The 15,210-nt window shown below is 42.6% G+C and overlaps 1 protein-coding gene across 1 annotated transcript in view; it reads left to right on the top strand.

The window, feature by feature from the left end:
- The window catches only part of leng8 (leukocyte receptor cluster (LRC) member 8), a 34,260-nt gene extending 20,733 nt beyond the window's left edge, over nt 1–13,527 (top strand). Inside the window, exons 8-15 of the mRNA XM_060921621.1 lie at nt 1,956–2,174; nt 2,260–2,415; nt 2,832–3,120; nt 3,406–3,507; nt 6,486–6,554; nt 6,654–6,783; nt 11,313–11,520; nt 11,613–13,527. Coding sequence (XP_060777604.1) covers nt 1,956–2,174; nt 2,260–2,415; nt 2,832–3,120; nt 3,406–3,507; nt 6,486–6,554; nt 6,654–6,783; nt 11,313–11,520; nt 11,613–11,772 — 1,333 coding nt within the window. The 3' untranslated portion in view covers nt 11,773–13,527. The remainder of the gene's footprint in view (nt 1–1,955; nt 2,175–2,259; nt 2,416–2,831; nt 3,121–3,405; nt 3,508–6,485; nt 6,555–6,653; nt 6,784–11,312; nt 11,521–11,612) is intronic.
- The last annotated feature ends 1,683 nt before the right edge of the window (nt 13,528–15,210 follow it).

The following is a 15,210-nucleotide window of genomic DNA, read 5'->3' as shown; positions in this document are numbered from 1 at the left end:
TCTATTAAGTTATGGAGAGATTTGAATGAGGAGAATAATGCTGGAGCTTTGTTTCTGTTATCAAAGGGACACAGTCCTGTGCAAAATGTCACCATGGAACCAGAGTGTAGTAATGAACCTACAGGTCGAGAGAGTTCTACATGCACACGTGTGAAATGGAAATAAATCAACTAAGGCAGGAAAAACTATTTTGGATAAAATTGTTACTGTCCGTTACACACTGATCAACCTGCGTGATTCAACTCTGCCTTTAAATCAGGAATTAACGAAAAGGGAATTGAACATTAACCGTTTATTGAAATTATTATTACAAGGCTGATTTATAGTTACTATATGGCTACAGCTGAAATGTGCTGATTCTGTTAGTGTTTGTAATTATTGTGCCATCCACTATTAGATAAAAGTAAAATAAAATTTTACAACGTTGAAAGTCTAGAGCAAGGTATTTCATTTTACAAGTAATAGCACGTCAGATATTGTTTTTAACAATAATAAGCATCACTGTATAAACGATAGTGTAAATAGCTGTCTAACTAGATGTCCTTGGGGTTGATGAGACATGAAGGGGTGGGGATAACATCTAGCCCACAGTTTAGGTCAGAGCCCTTTGAGAATAAATGCTTTGGCTTTCGCAACATTCTGTTCCCAAAAGCTGATGTCAGGAAAGTCTTGACATGAAGCAGGTTTTCTTGCTTCTGTAGTTTTTTTTTTTTTTTTTTTTTTTTTTTTTTTAAACTGTTCTTCCGTGTCGGGACTTTTCAGGAAAAAGAATTTATATTCCAACGTGTAGCTAATGCTGACGCTAGGCCACAAATCTGCACCATCACTCCAGTCATTTAGAGGAATTTTGCATGGATCATAAGCGCTAATAAACTCTAATTTCCGTGTATATCTATCCTGTGCTTCTTTCTGACCAAGATTGTCCAAGTAATCCGGTAGTAGAGCTTTTGTAGCTGTAGTTTTCTTCAGACAGCAGCAACCGATGCCGGACATCTCCACTTGCCTTCAGTATGTGAACTGCCAATCAGCAGATCCGGTGTTTTTTTATGATTTTTATGTCACAATTTACAACCAGTGGAGCCACCCTCTGTAGGCTGTCCACCAATCACGGGCTCCCATGCCACGATGACGGTATGTTGATAAATATTTAGAAAATAAAAATATCAGGGCGTCGTGGCTCAGGTGGATAAGGCGCCATACCATAAATCCGGGGACCCGGGTTCGATTCCGACCCGAGGTCATTTCCTGATCCCTCCCTGTCTCTCTCCCGCTCATTTCCTGTCTCTACACTGTCCTATCTAATAAAGGTGGAAAAAGCCCAAAAAAAATCTTTTTAAAAAAAAAAGAAAGAAAATAAAAATATCATTATGAAATATATGGAACCATCAAAAACAAAACTCGTTACACACACATTACCAGTTAGAGGTAAGGAACATTTATTATTCAGTGATATCGTTTATTATTAATTCCAATCGTCATATAAAAGTTCCAGGTTTGACACCTGTCCGCTTCAACCGCGCTGCTGGCACACGATGTCCTTGACCCTCGTCGCTCTGAGCCAGTTGGTATAATTACGTCATTATGTGAACCCCTCTGAGCCGAGCTTTTCCAGTACACTTGAACACATACGCATACTTCGACAAATTATAACCAAAAGCAAGGAAATTTGAATGATTTCCTCAAAATATTTTTTGTACATTTATATATTGTCATGTTGATGAATAAAACTTTTTAATGCGTTTCCCATGAAACAAGACGAGCTACTTTAGACTGGTTCCCTGCTTTCTTAGCGCCTGTGTTGCCAGCACTAACTTTTGTCGTCTGATTGGACGCTTACCATTAAAGTTTTACTCATCCTTGCACAGACTTTAGTCGTCTCAGACGATCAGACATGAGGTTTCTTGAGCATTGTCTTATACTTTGGGAGAAAGGGGAACTAAACTGTCTCTCTTCAGGGTGAAACCTCGGCAGTCCCGCTGGGAAGCGGCACCTCCGCGCTCTCAAGAAAACACTATTGGCCGAGGGGGAGCCACTCGAGGTCGAGGTGGGGCTCGGTTGGGCAACTATAGAAATGTTTTCTCTCAAAGGAGTCCCTCCTCCAGCTCATCACGTTCCTCTTCACGTTCACCGTCTCCTCATAACCGTTACAGAGACAAAAGCAGACATCGCCGCAGGTAACGAGCACAACGTTTAAATAAAGCTATGACGTCATTCTTTAAAATGCCTGGAGATATGATGTTGATATTGTATCGTTTGCAGTGACTCTGGCTCCCAGTCTGACAGCAGCATGTCCGGTGACTTCCGACCGCTCTCCCGACGGCAGCGGGCTGGAAGAGGTCGTGGGGAAGAGAGGGAAAAAGGGAGAGGAGTAGAAAGAGGCAGGGGAAGAGGAGGAAAGGCGAATCGAGGGCGAAGGTACAAACTTTGAAAATAAGCTCCCATCAACTTGATGGACCAAATGCGTTTCAATGTCACACTGTTCCTTTTTCACTTTTTTTGATAAACATTTATCCCTTGTGTGCTCTTGAGGTTTTCCTCAAGGATGTCTCTGGTTAAATGTACAATCATTCCGCTCCAAACCGGATAGCTTTTCCAGTTCCTGTTGCTGAAAAGCTTTTCTGAAGTAGGATGCTGCCACCACATGATGTTCACGGCTTGCATGTAAATTTGTGAAATTCCTGAATCTGTACCGATCGGCAGCTGTGAAAACTGCTTCAGAATAAAATGACAAAACATGCATCGATTCATGAAGAACGCCTTATATTTTTTACACACACACAGAGTTGATGGTAGTTACCAGTCAAGTCTCGCTTGTGCTGCTTCTTTCTCAGGAATGACGATCTGGTTGGTGTCTTCGGTAAAAAGCGGAAGGGTGGAACAGCAGGCCTGGACTTCCATGACCCAAACCACGAGGCCAAGAAGCAGAGCCGAGCAGCACGATTCCACACCAAGCGCACTGAGCCACTGGTACTGAACATCAATGCCATTGAGCTCCCAAATGCCTCTCAGGAGGGCCTGAGCTGGGACGATTGCCCCATTGTGGGTACCTGCCAGGACATCACCAAAAACTATCTGCGTCTGACCTGTGCCCCTGATCCTGTCACCGTGCGACCTGTGCCTGTATGTTTTGTTGTTTTTTTGTGGTCATCACTTACACATGCACTAAGATGAAACATAATTGGCCTCATGACTGGAGCAATATACAGAAATCATTTCAGTATCGCGAATGTCCCACCTGTCTGTCACCAAGGCCTTTTCTGTAAATCGGAGCAAAATAAAAAGTTATTAGGCACTTATTTTACCATAATACTGAGCGATGGGCCAAATGCTTTCCTGGAATGTTTAGACAACACATTGCTGTGTACAGTGTACGCTTGTTTAGTTCCTGATTGTTCTGCCTTTCAGGTGTTGCGCAAGTCCTTGACTGCAGTAAAGGCTCACTGGAAGGCCAATCAGGATTACCCATATGCCTGTGAACAGATGAAGTCAATACGACAAGACCTCACTGTGAGTAAACTCACTGGAATAGTGATAGGCACTGAGTAATGTTGCAGTCATGTATACAAAGCAAAAACAGCTGCATATTTCTTAGGTTGCCTGAGTTTCATGTAAATATTGACTGTTTTTTCATGCAGAAAGTCTTCCAAAATACAGTCAGACCAAATGCCACTCACTGCATAGGCTTTATGATGTAATATTCCCTGTAGCACACTGTTGGCCCAAAAGAGTGCTGCCTGACGGTCAGCCAGAGGGAAAAACTCTTGTTCTGTACAGATGTGGCAGATGTACCAAAAATATGTAGGTGTTTTAACAGCGTTTGGCAGTTTACCCAGTTTTCTCCATAAGTATTTACAACCCCGATTCCAAAAAAGTTGGGACAAAGTACAAATTGTAAATAAAAATGGAATGCAATGATGTGGAAGTTTCAAAATTCCATATTTTATTCAGAATAGAACATAGATGACATATCAAATGTTTAAACTGAGAAAATGTATCATTTAAAGAGAAAAATTAGGTGATTTTTAAATTTCATGACAACAACACATCTCAAAAAAGTTGGGACAAGGCCATGTTTCCCACTGTGAGACATCCCCTTTTCTCTTTACAACAGTCTGTAAACGTCTGGGGACTGAGGAGACAAGTTGCTCAAGTTTAGGGATAGGAATGTTAACCCATTCTTGTCTAATGTAGGATTCTAGTTGCTCAACTGTCTTAGGTCTTTTTTGTCGTATCTTCCGTTTTATGATGCGCCAAATGTTTTCTGTGGGTGAAAGATCTGGACTGCAGGCTGGCCAGTTCAGTACCCGGACCCTTCTTCTACGCAGCCATGATGCTGTAATTGATGCAGTATGTGGTTTGGCATTGTCATGTTGGAAAATGCAAGGTCTTCCCTGAAAAAGACGTTGTCTGGATGGGAGCATATGTTGCTCTAGAACCTGGATATACCTTTCAGCATTGATGGTGTCTTTCCAGATGTGTAAGCTGCCCATGCCACACGCACTAATGCAACCCCATACCATCAGAGATGCAGGCTTCTGAACTGAGCGCTGATAACAACTTGGGTCGTCCTTCTCCTCTTTAGTCCGAATGACACGGCGTCCCTGATTTCCATAAAGAACTTCACATTTTGATTCGTCTGACCACAGAACAGTTTTCCACTTTGCCACAGTCCATTTTAAATGAGCCTTGGCCCAGAGAAGACGTCTGCGCTTCTGGATCATGTTTAGATACGGCTTCTTCTTTGAACTATAGAGTTTTAGCTGGCAACGGCGGATGGCATGGTGAATTGTGTTCACAGATAATGTTCTCTGGAAATATTCCTGAGCCCATTTTGTGATTTCCAATACAGAAGCATGCCTGTATGTGATGCAGTGCCGTCTAAGGGCCCGAAGATCACGGGCACCCAGTATGGTTTTCCGGCCTTGACCCTTACGCACAGAGATTCTTCCAGATTCTCTGAATCTTTTGATGATATTATGCACTGTAGATGATGATATGTTCAAACTCTTTGCAATTTTACACTGTCGAACTCCTTTCTGATATTGCTCCACTATTTGTCGGCGCAGAATTAGGGGGATTGGTGATCCTCTTCCCATCTTTACTTCTGAGAGCCGCTGCCACTCCAAGATGCTCTTTTTATACCCAGTCATGTTAATGACCTATTGCCAATTGACCTAATTTGCAATTTGGTCCTCCAGCCATTTTTTTTTTTTTTTTTGTACCTTTAACTTTTCCAGCCTCTTATTGCCCCTGTCCCAACTTTTTTGAGATGTGTTGCTGTCATGAAATTTCAAATGAGCCAATATTTGGCATGAAATTTCAAAATGTCTCACTTTCGACATTTGATATGTTGTCTATGTTCTATTGTGAATACAATATCAGTTTTTGAGATGTGTAAATTATTGCGTTCCATTTTTATTTACAATTTGTATTTTGTCCCAACTTTTTTGGAATCGGGGTTGTAGACGTGGCTTTGGTTAGCCATTACTAGAGGCCTAATAAATTCCTGTAGCTCATGTTCAGTAGATTGCCCTGTGAGGTAGACATAACCACAATTATTTTTTTCGCAGTGCGGTTTTCATCAAATCCTGCGCTCTGATTGGCTGGCGAGTTGGTCCGTATCCTACAGACCCCGGTTATGGACCTCTGGCGACTCGCTCGTTCACAGCAACAAAGATAGTAGCAATTTTTGTCAACATTTATCTTTTTTATAAGATTTTTATCAAATCTTATAAATTTTTGCCAGCATTTCTCAGCATAATAGCATTAATTTTACATCATGGATGGCGATAACGACAGTCTTCACAGCTAAAGCGAGTTTTACTACCCTGAGGAAGAAATAATAAAAGAAAACATTTCAGGAGAAAGCTAAAAACCTGTAACTGTTGCTAATGCCGAGCAAAAACATGGCTGAATCCTGAATGACTCCTATTTGTATAAATAGGGGACTACATAGGTGGCAAAATGTAGTTTTTTTCCTGCCATGGAAGTGCACTTGTATACCAAGGGGGAAGCCATTTGCATTACAGCTGTGAATGAGGATTCAAAATGGCGGCTCGGCTCGGTTTTCCCTTTCGGGCGCTCTCGTTTTCTGTTGGAATTTGGTAAAGAAAAAAATATATATTATTTACCAGCTTGAGGTCGGTCCGTATGGTGAAATACCGTGACCTCGGCCCAGAGGGCCTCGCTCAGTACTTTCAAGACCTCGGTCATGGTATTTCACCATACGGACCGACCTTAAGCTGGTGTGTGTGTGTGTGTGTGTGTGTGTGTGTGTGTGTGTGTATATATAAAAAAAATAATTTTTTTTTCTCATTCATTCAAATTGTGAAATATACTGTAGGCCTTGTTTTGTTTTTGTATCTGGCTAAAGAAACTCCAATGTAAGTTCTGTATTTTATTGCTTAGTTATCTCCCCCCCCCCCCCCCCCCCCCCCATTTAAGGCTTATCTCTGTATTAAGAGAGCTGAATCTGTCTTTTCAAGGTTCAAGGGGTACGAACAGACTTCACAGTGGAGGTCTATGAAACCCATGCACGTATCGCCCTGGAGAAGGTACAGTGTCTTCTCACGTTTGAAGTGTCTTGGTCTCCTGAGTTTAGTATGTTGTTATTATTATTTATAGCAAAAGTGTCATCACACACTTCTTTTTAGGGTGATCATGAGGAGTTCAACCAGTGCCAGACACAGCTGAAGGAACTCTACAAGAAGTGTCCGTCAAGCAACGTCGGCGAATTCACGGCCTACAGACTTCTCTACTATATATTCACTAAGAACTCTGGAGGTATTTTTGCTCTCTGGCCATCTGCCAGTTCTTTTCAGGCTTTATCCAGAGAGGTTAATTCTTCTTTATTCTCTTGTTACTGCTATACCTAAAGTAGTAATGCCAGCAGCGCTTGCCATTCGGGAAGCTCCTGTCTGTTTACATGGTAAATTGCAAATATTTGATCGCCGTGTACCAACAAAAAGTACATTCAGCTTCACAGAAACATGAACTTTCAGATCTACACGATACTGATTATTTTTGACACCATGATCTTTTTTCTGAATGTTGGCAGTGAAACTGCTGGGTCAGCCATGTTGGATTTTGGTGACGTTAGACTAGCTCGCTTTCTGTTGGTCGACACTGGCTGAAATTGATACCAGAGGTCGGGAACAATCATGACCCCGGCTGGCCTTTTTGCGGTAATTTCGGTCAAACCAGAAGCCAGCCAGAGACAATGGGAGTTCTAGTCACAGTCAATAGATGTGTATCCTTCTACAGGAAACAAAAATATTGAATTCTGGAGGATAGAGGAAAAAGAAAAAAAAGAGAAGGTTCAGGGATGTTAATAGTTTTGAAGAAGTCACATTTGATTAGAAGCATGTAAAATATAGCGCTCTTGAGCACTGTCCTCTGAAAAGTAGCGTGTAGAACTGTGCTGCCACCTTTTGCCTTGTTATGCTATCGCAAGCAATATGGGGTGTTTTGTATGCTAATTAGGAGAGTTGTAGAGAAGAGAATACAGTCAGAGAGCACAGATTTAATACTTCAAAAGGAATCTATGTAGATTGTTATCCTTAATGATCTTTCAGTCGGGTTTGAATGATTCGGTATGATGGCCAGCAAAGTACCTACAGTCAGCAGTTCTGGTCATGCCATGGCTCAGTTGTTAAAACTGATTTGAGTAGTTTACGTCATCTCACTATGCAAATAATGCAATGAGGTTTCAAATAAATACTAGAGTGAAATGTTATTTTTAAACTGAGCAATTGGTAGATGTTTTGGGCATGAGAATTGCTCCTAAAGGTGTGTTTTACTTTAGCCTCGGTCACAACCGGCAAGTACATGCTCCTACGGCCGGTCTACGTGCAAGAAACGCACGGAGGGCGCGCGTGTGACGTACTGATTTTCGAGCCGCAGACCGGCCGCAGAAGTTCTTTGTCATGTCAAACAAACTCTACGGGCGCTTATGTTTTTTTCAGGTTGCAAGGCAAACTTATGGCCAACGTGCGTCTTTCTCCACGAACAAAAAAAAAAAAACGCAGCGATTTGGGAAACGCCAAAAATCGCACGGCCAAAAAATCGTACGTCCGGTTGTGACCTAGGCTTTTCTCAAGATGGATATATATTGCTGGAAGCGGTCAAATAAGACTGACGGGGGGGGTTCAAATTTCAAACAGCTGTAACTTTTATTTAAAGGGGTACCAAATATAATATATACAGTTGCTGATGTGACAAAGTAACGTATTCTTAAGTATTCTATCAAATTTATATACTAGAAAACAACGAAATATCTTGGTAATTGTAAATATAATAGTCGGTACGCTAAACGGCACAAGAGTCGCCATTTTTAAAAGACCGTGACGTCAGCGCTACCCACTGCACTAGGAGAGAAGCGTGTAATCATGGCGTCGGGCGCATCAAGTGAAAGCGACAGCTCTGTCGAATCATACGAAGAGATCCCGCAAGACGCACTGCAAGCAGGCTATGGCTTAGAAGGGTACCAGTTTGAACCTAGGAGAGGTACTCTCGACTCCGGTGATGACGAAAGAAGAGAAGAAAGCTCGAACTCGCTTGGTGTTTTTCAGCGGAAACGAGTGAAAAGACACGTCTGGAGGATCGTTATGCTTTCCATCGGTCCTGTTATTACACCCGAAAGCAACACACTGTGGCATTGTGTAGCCGATCACTTACAATTCATCCTACTTTCCGATTACAACCTCAATGAGCCACCACACCTGGGCACATACATACGTCATGAGTGTTACGCAGAGAAAATGAACGTGCATTCTGATTGGATAAAATTAATATCATGGCGGGCTGTTCAAACTGCGGAAATAGTTTGCTCGAGCTACTTTCAAAACACTAACTTTCCAACCTTAGAACAAAAAACTTTTGTAAGTCTTGAATAAGGCTCATTAATGTGTGTTTTGTTATATTTACTCCTATATTAGGGGTGGGCAAAATTATCGATACAGCGATATATCGCGGTACTTTGTCTTCCGATTCAATATCGATACTCAAAATTTGAATATCGATATTTTTTCAAATAATAAATCATGTTTCAGACTGGTTGTAAATCCAGTACGACTTCCGCACCTCCGCTCCGCAAGGTGTCGCTGTGCCGCTACCTCACTGCAAGGTACTCTTCGTCTTCTCTTTTTTTCCCGGTGGTTGCAGTGAGGAAAAAAAAACATGCAAGCATAAGCATGGCTGTTATCGTAAACCTAGAGACGCCACCGAACTTTAAGGCAGATGTTTGGAGGCACTTTGGATTCCAAAGGAAAGGAGAAAAAAAAACAGTGAGCTGGACAAAGAGTACGCACTTTGCAAAACCTGTTTCGCTCCAATTAGATATTCAGGTAACACAACAAACTTGCAAACTTGCTTAGCACGACATCACCCCGACATATTAGCTCAGCCGGAGCCACCGAAACCCGACCCGAAGCAAACTACACTGGACAGCGCCAAAGTCCTCCCGTCTACTTCAGTGATGTGTGACTTACTGTAACTGTGAACTTAAGTTTGTCATTTAAGACCAAAGGCAAGAAGCTGCACTTTTATTTTTCATTTTCAGTTTTAGTGTGTGAGACACTAGATTTTATTTTGAGTATTTACTCAAAGTTCAGAAGAAACGTGATTCACTGAGGTTTCAGTTCAGTTTCAGTGTGTGGACACTGACCCACACTGCACTTTGTTTCATCATTGTGCTCAGGGAGACTAAGACGCCCACTGCACTTTTCACTGTGTTCCAGACAGTGTGTTGTTCCTGCAAATATGTTGTAACTTGCGCTTGTATAGTTACAATAAAATGGCATGGATAATTAGAATTACATTGTTTTGACTGTTTGTCCCATGAATTATCACGATCATCCGATGTACATACAACTCGGATTTTAAGATGCATAATGCGTTTACATTTTTCAGTGAACTATGTAGAATATCGCAATATTGAGGTATTTCACCCATGTGACCAAGTCATGTGATGCTGCCATTTTGGACGGCACGGCTCGAATCGGTTTGAATGCGAGGAAGGCGACAAACGAAAAACATAAAAGAAAAAAGAGCGAGATGTAGAAAACACCTTCACTATCCAGCGACGTAGGGCATTTACAGGGCGAGCAGAGGGAGAGGTATTTGCAAAAATTGAGGTTAGCAGGCTTAGAGAACGCCATTTACCTGCTTCCACCAGGATTGTTCACTGACGTTTGGAAGTACACGAAGCCCTCGTCTTTACCTGACTTCGGCCCACATGATCTGTATACCTATGTCGTTAAAAACCCATCGCCATACACAGGTATTGATCTGAAAGCGTATAAGAGTTTGGATGCCTCCAAATATTTTGTGTCAGGCTGGGTAACATGCCTACATCAGCGGGTCGTCCCTGGAGCCGGTGGTCGCCATCTGATTACAGCTAAGGTTTGTTCACATTTTCATTTACTTTCGGTCCTCAGGATAAACAAAATGTTATTAAATGTCATTGAAATAACTTCTTAGTCTGTTGAGACATGGCCCGTTATAAATTTGCTGTTACCAGGCAATGACCAAGAACTGTATTATTAGGGTCGGTGTAGTTGTGGTAGTGTATTAGCAACTAGCTGTTAGCACTAGCTAATGTCAACAACATCATAGCTGGTATGTTACTGTAGCAATGTTTACGTTCAGTCATTTGGATGACTGTTAAAACCTTTCAGTCTCAAGTTTTTCCTTTACTGGATTTACTAGTTTACTGAGCTAGCGCACTCGGGCAAGCTGGGAGCTAGCGCACGCTAGCCGGCCGCCGGCTTGCCCGAGCGCGCTAGCTCAGTAAACTAAACTAGTAAATCCAGTAAAGGAAAAACTTGAGACTGAAAGGTTTTAACAGTCATCCAAATGACTGAACGTAAACATTGCTACAGTAACATACCAGCTACTGTTGTTGACATTAGCTAGCTTGACGTTCAAAATGGCGGACACCGGGGCGTCACGTGACCCTGTGATGTCAGGTGAAATACCTCAATATCGCAGTATCGTATCGTGACTCAACTATCGTGATGCGTATCGTATCGTGAGGTCCTTGGCAATACCCACCCCTACTCCTATATATTGCCCTCTGTTCCCCTTTAACCTAGAGGGAAAATGAAACCAGTTTTGAATTCAGAACTTCATACTCGTTTTGATTTACTACACTCCTTGATCACAACCAGGTTTAAAAATGGCCTGTCGTTGCTACCTGAAGTCACCCGAATTCAACATGCATTGTAATCTGACCTGTTTTGTGCCCATTTGTTGCTTACAGCTATTGTGTTGTCGACAAACTTTTTTTTTTTTTTTTTTTTCTTTAAATCCAGACTTAACTACCGAGTTGGTCTATCTGACCCCCGAGCTCCGTCAGGATGAATGCGTGTCTCACGCTCTTGCGCTCCGTGCTGCCTGGGCCCTTGGAAACTACCATCGTTTTTTCCTGTTGTACAAGAGAGCACCGCGTATGGCAGCGTACCTCATTGATAAGTTTGTGGAGCGTGAGAGGAAGTTAGCACTGAGGGCTATTCTCAAAACGTGAGTCCAGCTAACAAGGACACGTGTTCTCTAGTGCTATTTATTTAACAGCTTGATACTAAACCAGTTTCCTCTTCTGTTGTCTCCCACAGGTTCAGGCCCTCTGTGCCGGTGGAGTATGTAGAGTCCAGTCTGGCCTTCCCTTGTTTAGATACATGTTTGAACTTCCTGACGGGACTCGGAGTTACATTTGTTCAGTCAGATCCTAGCAAGATAGATTGCAAAGCCAGCTCAGCTTGTCTCGCCACTTAGTAAAGTCCAAGGGAGGGGTGGGATTATTTAAAGACGATAGGAGTGACGAGGGACCAGATATCTGCATAACACAGCCAGCTTATCTCAGCTTAGAGAGATGACAATATACAACATTGATTACACTTATTACTCTTATAGAGTGACATACGTACAGAAATGGACTGTAAAGACGTGCATTTAATGACTTAGTGACTAACTGATCTGCCTGTACTTGAAACCTCAGAGTATTAACACTGAGAGAGAAGCTGCATATACGACACACATCGACACAGTAATCAGAGATAGATCAAGTGCACTAAAACATCAGCTCTGTAGTTCATCTTCCACTGTCTGGCAGAGAGGTATAGATAGTTTGAGAAGTTTCTGGGGTCCCCCATTTCCCAGAGCTCGCAGATCGTTTTGAAGCTAATGGTGTTCTGTGTTCTCATGTTTTTCTTCCCTCAAGCCAACAGCCTCAATGCTCATAAGAAGAGAATGTCCTGAAAACCAAAGCTGTGAAGACAAAAGGCTGATTTATGAAACGACTTCATCTCGGGACAAAGACGGCTGCCGCACGTTCTCTGATCCAGACTGTTTCCCGAATTTGTCATTTTCAGTGGACTTTGCCTTGCACTGATGACGGGTGCCGGTCCGGTGAGAAGATGGTTTGTATGGGCCCCCTGTGTGGTGCCGATTATGAGAGCAGCAGAATTGCTCCATTAGCAACAGGGCGGCAATATCCTGAGTCTTTCATCCCAGGTACGGACTTGCAAAAATGGCTCATTCGGCTTGTCAAGATACAAGTCTGTGCAGTCCTTCTCCATCGTCTCCTAACCTGTCCATCGAGTTCACCGGTTTGTGTCAGCATCTGGAGAGCATAGCTCACTGAAACGGCCGCAGCAAGGCAAAGACTCGGTTAAAGGAGATGCAGATCTGCAACAGAATCTAGGACCACGGTAATTCTGCAGAAGTTCACAGCCGGAGTCTGTGTAGGGCCCAAATCAACAGCAGGTGTTCCACGAAGAGCAAGACCACCCGTCGGAGAGAATCCAGAGCGCGTCACACGACCATGGCAGCACAAGGAAAGTGCAGCCGTGATCAGTTCAGCCGGATGACCTCCTATTCGGAGCTTTCTTCTCCTGTCTGTGTAGGAGCTGAAAGCATATGGGTTTGTATCTGTCCCGAGTGCGTGATTGTGTGGTAAGAAGGAGGGACTTGAATGAGAAATGTCGATCCAGCAGCAGATACCATGATCTGTTTCAGATGCCATAAAGTGAAACATGCTGTCATGAGTACGCTCCGATCCACCTGACGAATTTAGCAAGAGTAAATGTTCAAGGTTTCTATGCAGGATTTGGGATGATCGTAAGCTAAATGAAAAAATGTCGCCGTTTTGAAAGGAATCTTGACGCAGGGTTGCGTTGTACACAATCGCCTATTTAGAATATCGATCAGGGGGGTTGACGGTGTCGCCTGCCTGTGGGTTTTCTCTTTTTGTAGCCCAAAACTCTTGGCCCAGCTTGCTGTGTTGGAGCATAGAGCAGACCTTGGTGTGTTTTAGTGGTGTTACCGAGCAGAGATGTTCTTCATTGGTGTATCTTTCAGTTATCTTCAGGTGAAGCACTCGCACGTGTGGAAGTGTAAATATTGTACAGAGCGCCTTTTATTTGAACTTTTTGCCCTGGGATTAAATAGGTGAAATTTCCTGTTTTACAATGGTAAGTGTTATTCAGACAGAATATTTAAAAGGAAGCTCCTCCCCCCTCCCCCTTTAAACACCAGTGTTTCGTTAAATCCAGTTGAGTAAATGAAATGTGGAAAATCGAGAGGATGGCAGACGTATCCATTAATTTCTTGCTTTCGTGTTGCTGGAGTTCAAAGATTAGTAGCATGAACAGGTCTGAGGTAATGTTCCAGCTTTTAATTGCACCAAGTCTCACCACCCCCTTGTGGGTGGCAAGGTTTTCGTAGCAGGTTTTGCTGGTAGTTTTTTATCAGACATCTAGTTTTAGGTTTGTTTACGTGACGTTTCGACGTACGACTGTCGTCTTCCTCAGAGTGTCACCGGATGTTGTTGGTGACGCATCTTTTTATCAGCTGATGTTTCCGAAGGCGTGGCCTTCCTGTCTGGTTTGACAGGTCGGTCACGCCTTCTACTGTCTGTTCGTCCCCTGCAAGATGGCACTCCAGGTATGGGAGAGCATGTACGCTCCCTCATCCCGGTTGATGGTCCTCGGGCTTCGCTTACGGATCTCCATGGCCTCCCTGATCTTGCAGGGGACGAACAGACAGTAGAAGGCGTGACCGACCTGTCAAACCAGACAGGAAGGCCACGCCTTCGGAAACATCAGCTGATAAAAAGATGCGTCACCAACAACATCCGGTGACACTGAGGAAGACGACAGTCGTACGTCGAAACGTCAGGTAAACAGACCTAAAAACTAGATGTCTGATTAAAAAAAAAAAAGAAAATAACTATATTTAATATCTGACATAATGAACATAATCGAAAGAGGTTTTGCTGGGGTTTTTTTTTTTCCCCCTCCACCTGTATTCCTCAGTTGTAAATGGTTTTTCATCCATATGCTGTTTTAAACCCACCCATTTTCTTGTTTCTTCATACTGTTTATTCACTGCTAGTTTTTCCCCATACTTTTTTTTTTTTTTTTTGAGGTTCACAAGATGATTTAAGTACTGTTCCCGCACCAGTTAACACCACTGTTACATGTTTGTGCAGTAATGAGTGTGTTTGACTGTCCTCCTTTTGGCATTTTTGGCCGTATCGAAAAGAATTAGCCAAGTCGTATTAACTGGTGTGTTTGTACATGTGTGTGTGGGGTTTTGGGTTTTTTTTTTTTTTTTTTCTTTTTCCCCCCCTCCTCCCCTTGTTTGTGAAAGATTTAAAATGTTTAAAGTATGTAGGGATAAGTGATGACCTGCTGCGTTGCATTTCCCTTTAAGCGTCGCTTCTGTTGGTTTGTTTTGTAGAATGTCTCATCTTTTTGTTTCTTTTCATTTGATGTTAAAATAGATGGCCTGTTGCAATATTGATCAGTTTGATTGTCCTGTGCAGCACTGACCCTGTTCCCCATCTCCTCCTGCACCCCTCTGTCTCATGCTCTCTTTCTCATTACCAGATTTCTCTTTTGTCTTTGCAGTCGTGCATAATGGAAGCTAAACGAGGGATGAAAAATGAGAGAGAAACGTGTATCCAGAGTTCAGCTGGATGCTGGGAAGTGGCAGCCACACGTGACACAAACGAATACACTTTGCTATTCCAGTGTTTATTCTAAACCTAAACGAGCCTGTTTGCAATGTTAATGCCTTTTTTTTTAATATCTGCAGTCTTTAAGCTCTTGGTCATACAGTACCTTTTTTTTTTTTTCTTTCACCATTGTCAGTAAATGGGTTGTCAGTATGTTCAGATGTGTTTTGTTCCCCTTTTTACATTTTTTTTTT

The sequence above is a fragment of the Neoarius graeffei genome, chromosome 5 (genome assembly GCF_027579695.1).
Source record: "Neoarius graeffei isolate fNeoGra1 chromosome 5, fNeoGra1.pri, whole genome shotgun sequence".
NCBI classification, from domain to species: domain Eukaryota; kingdom Metazoa; phylum Chordata; class Actinopteri; order Siluriformes; family Ariidae; genus Neoarius; species Neoarius graeffei.
This window is presented reverse-complemented; position numbering and strand designations above follow the sequence as displayed.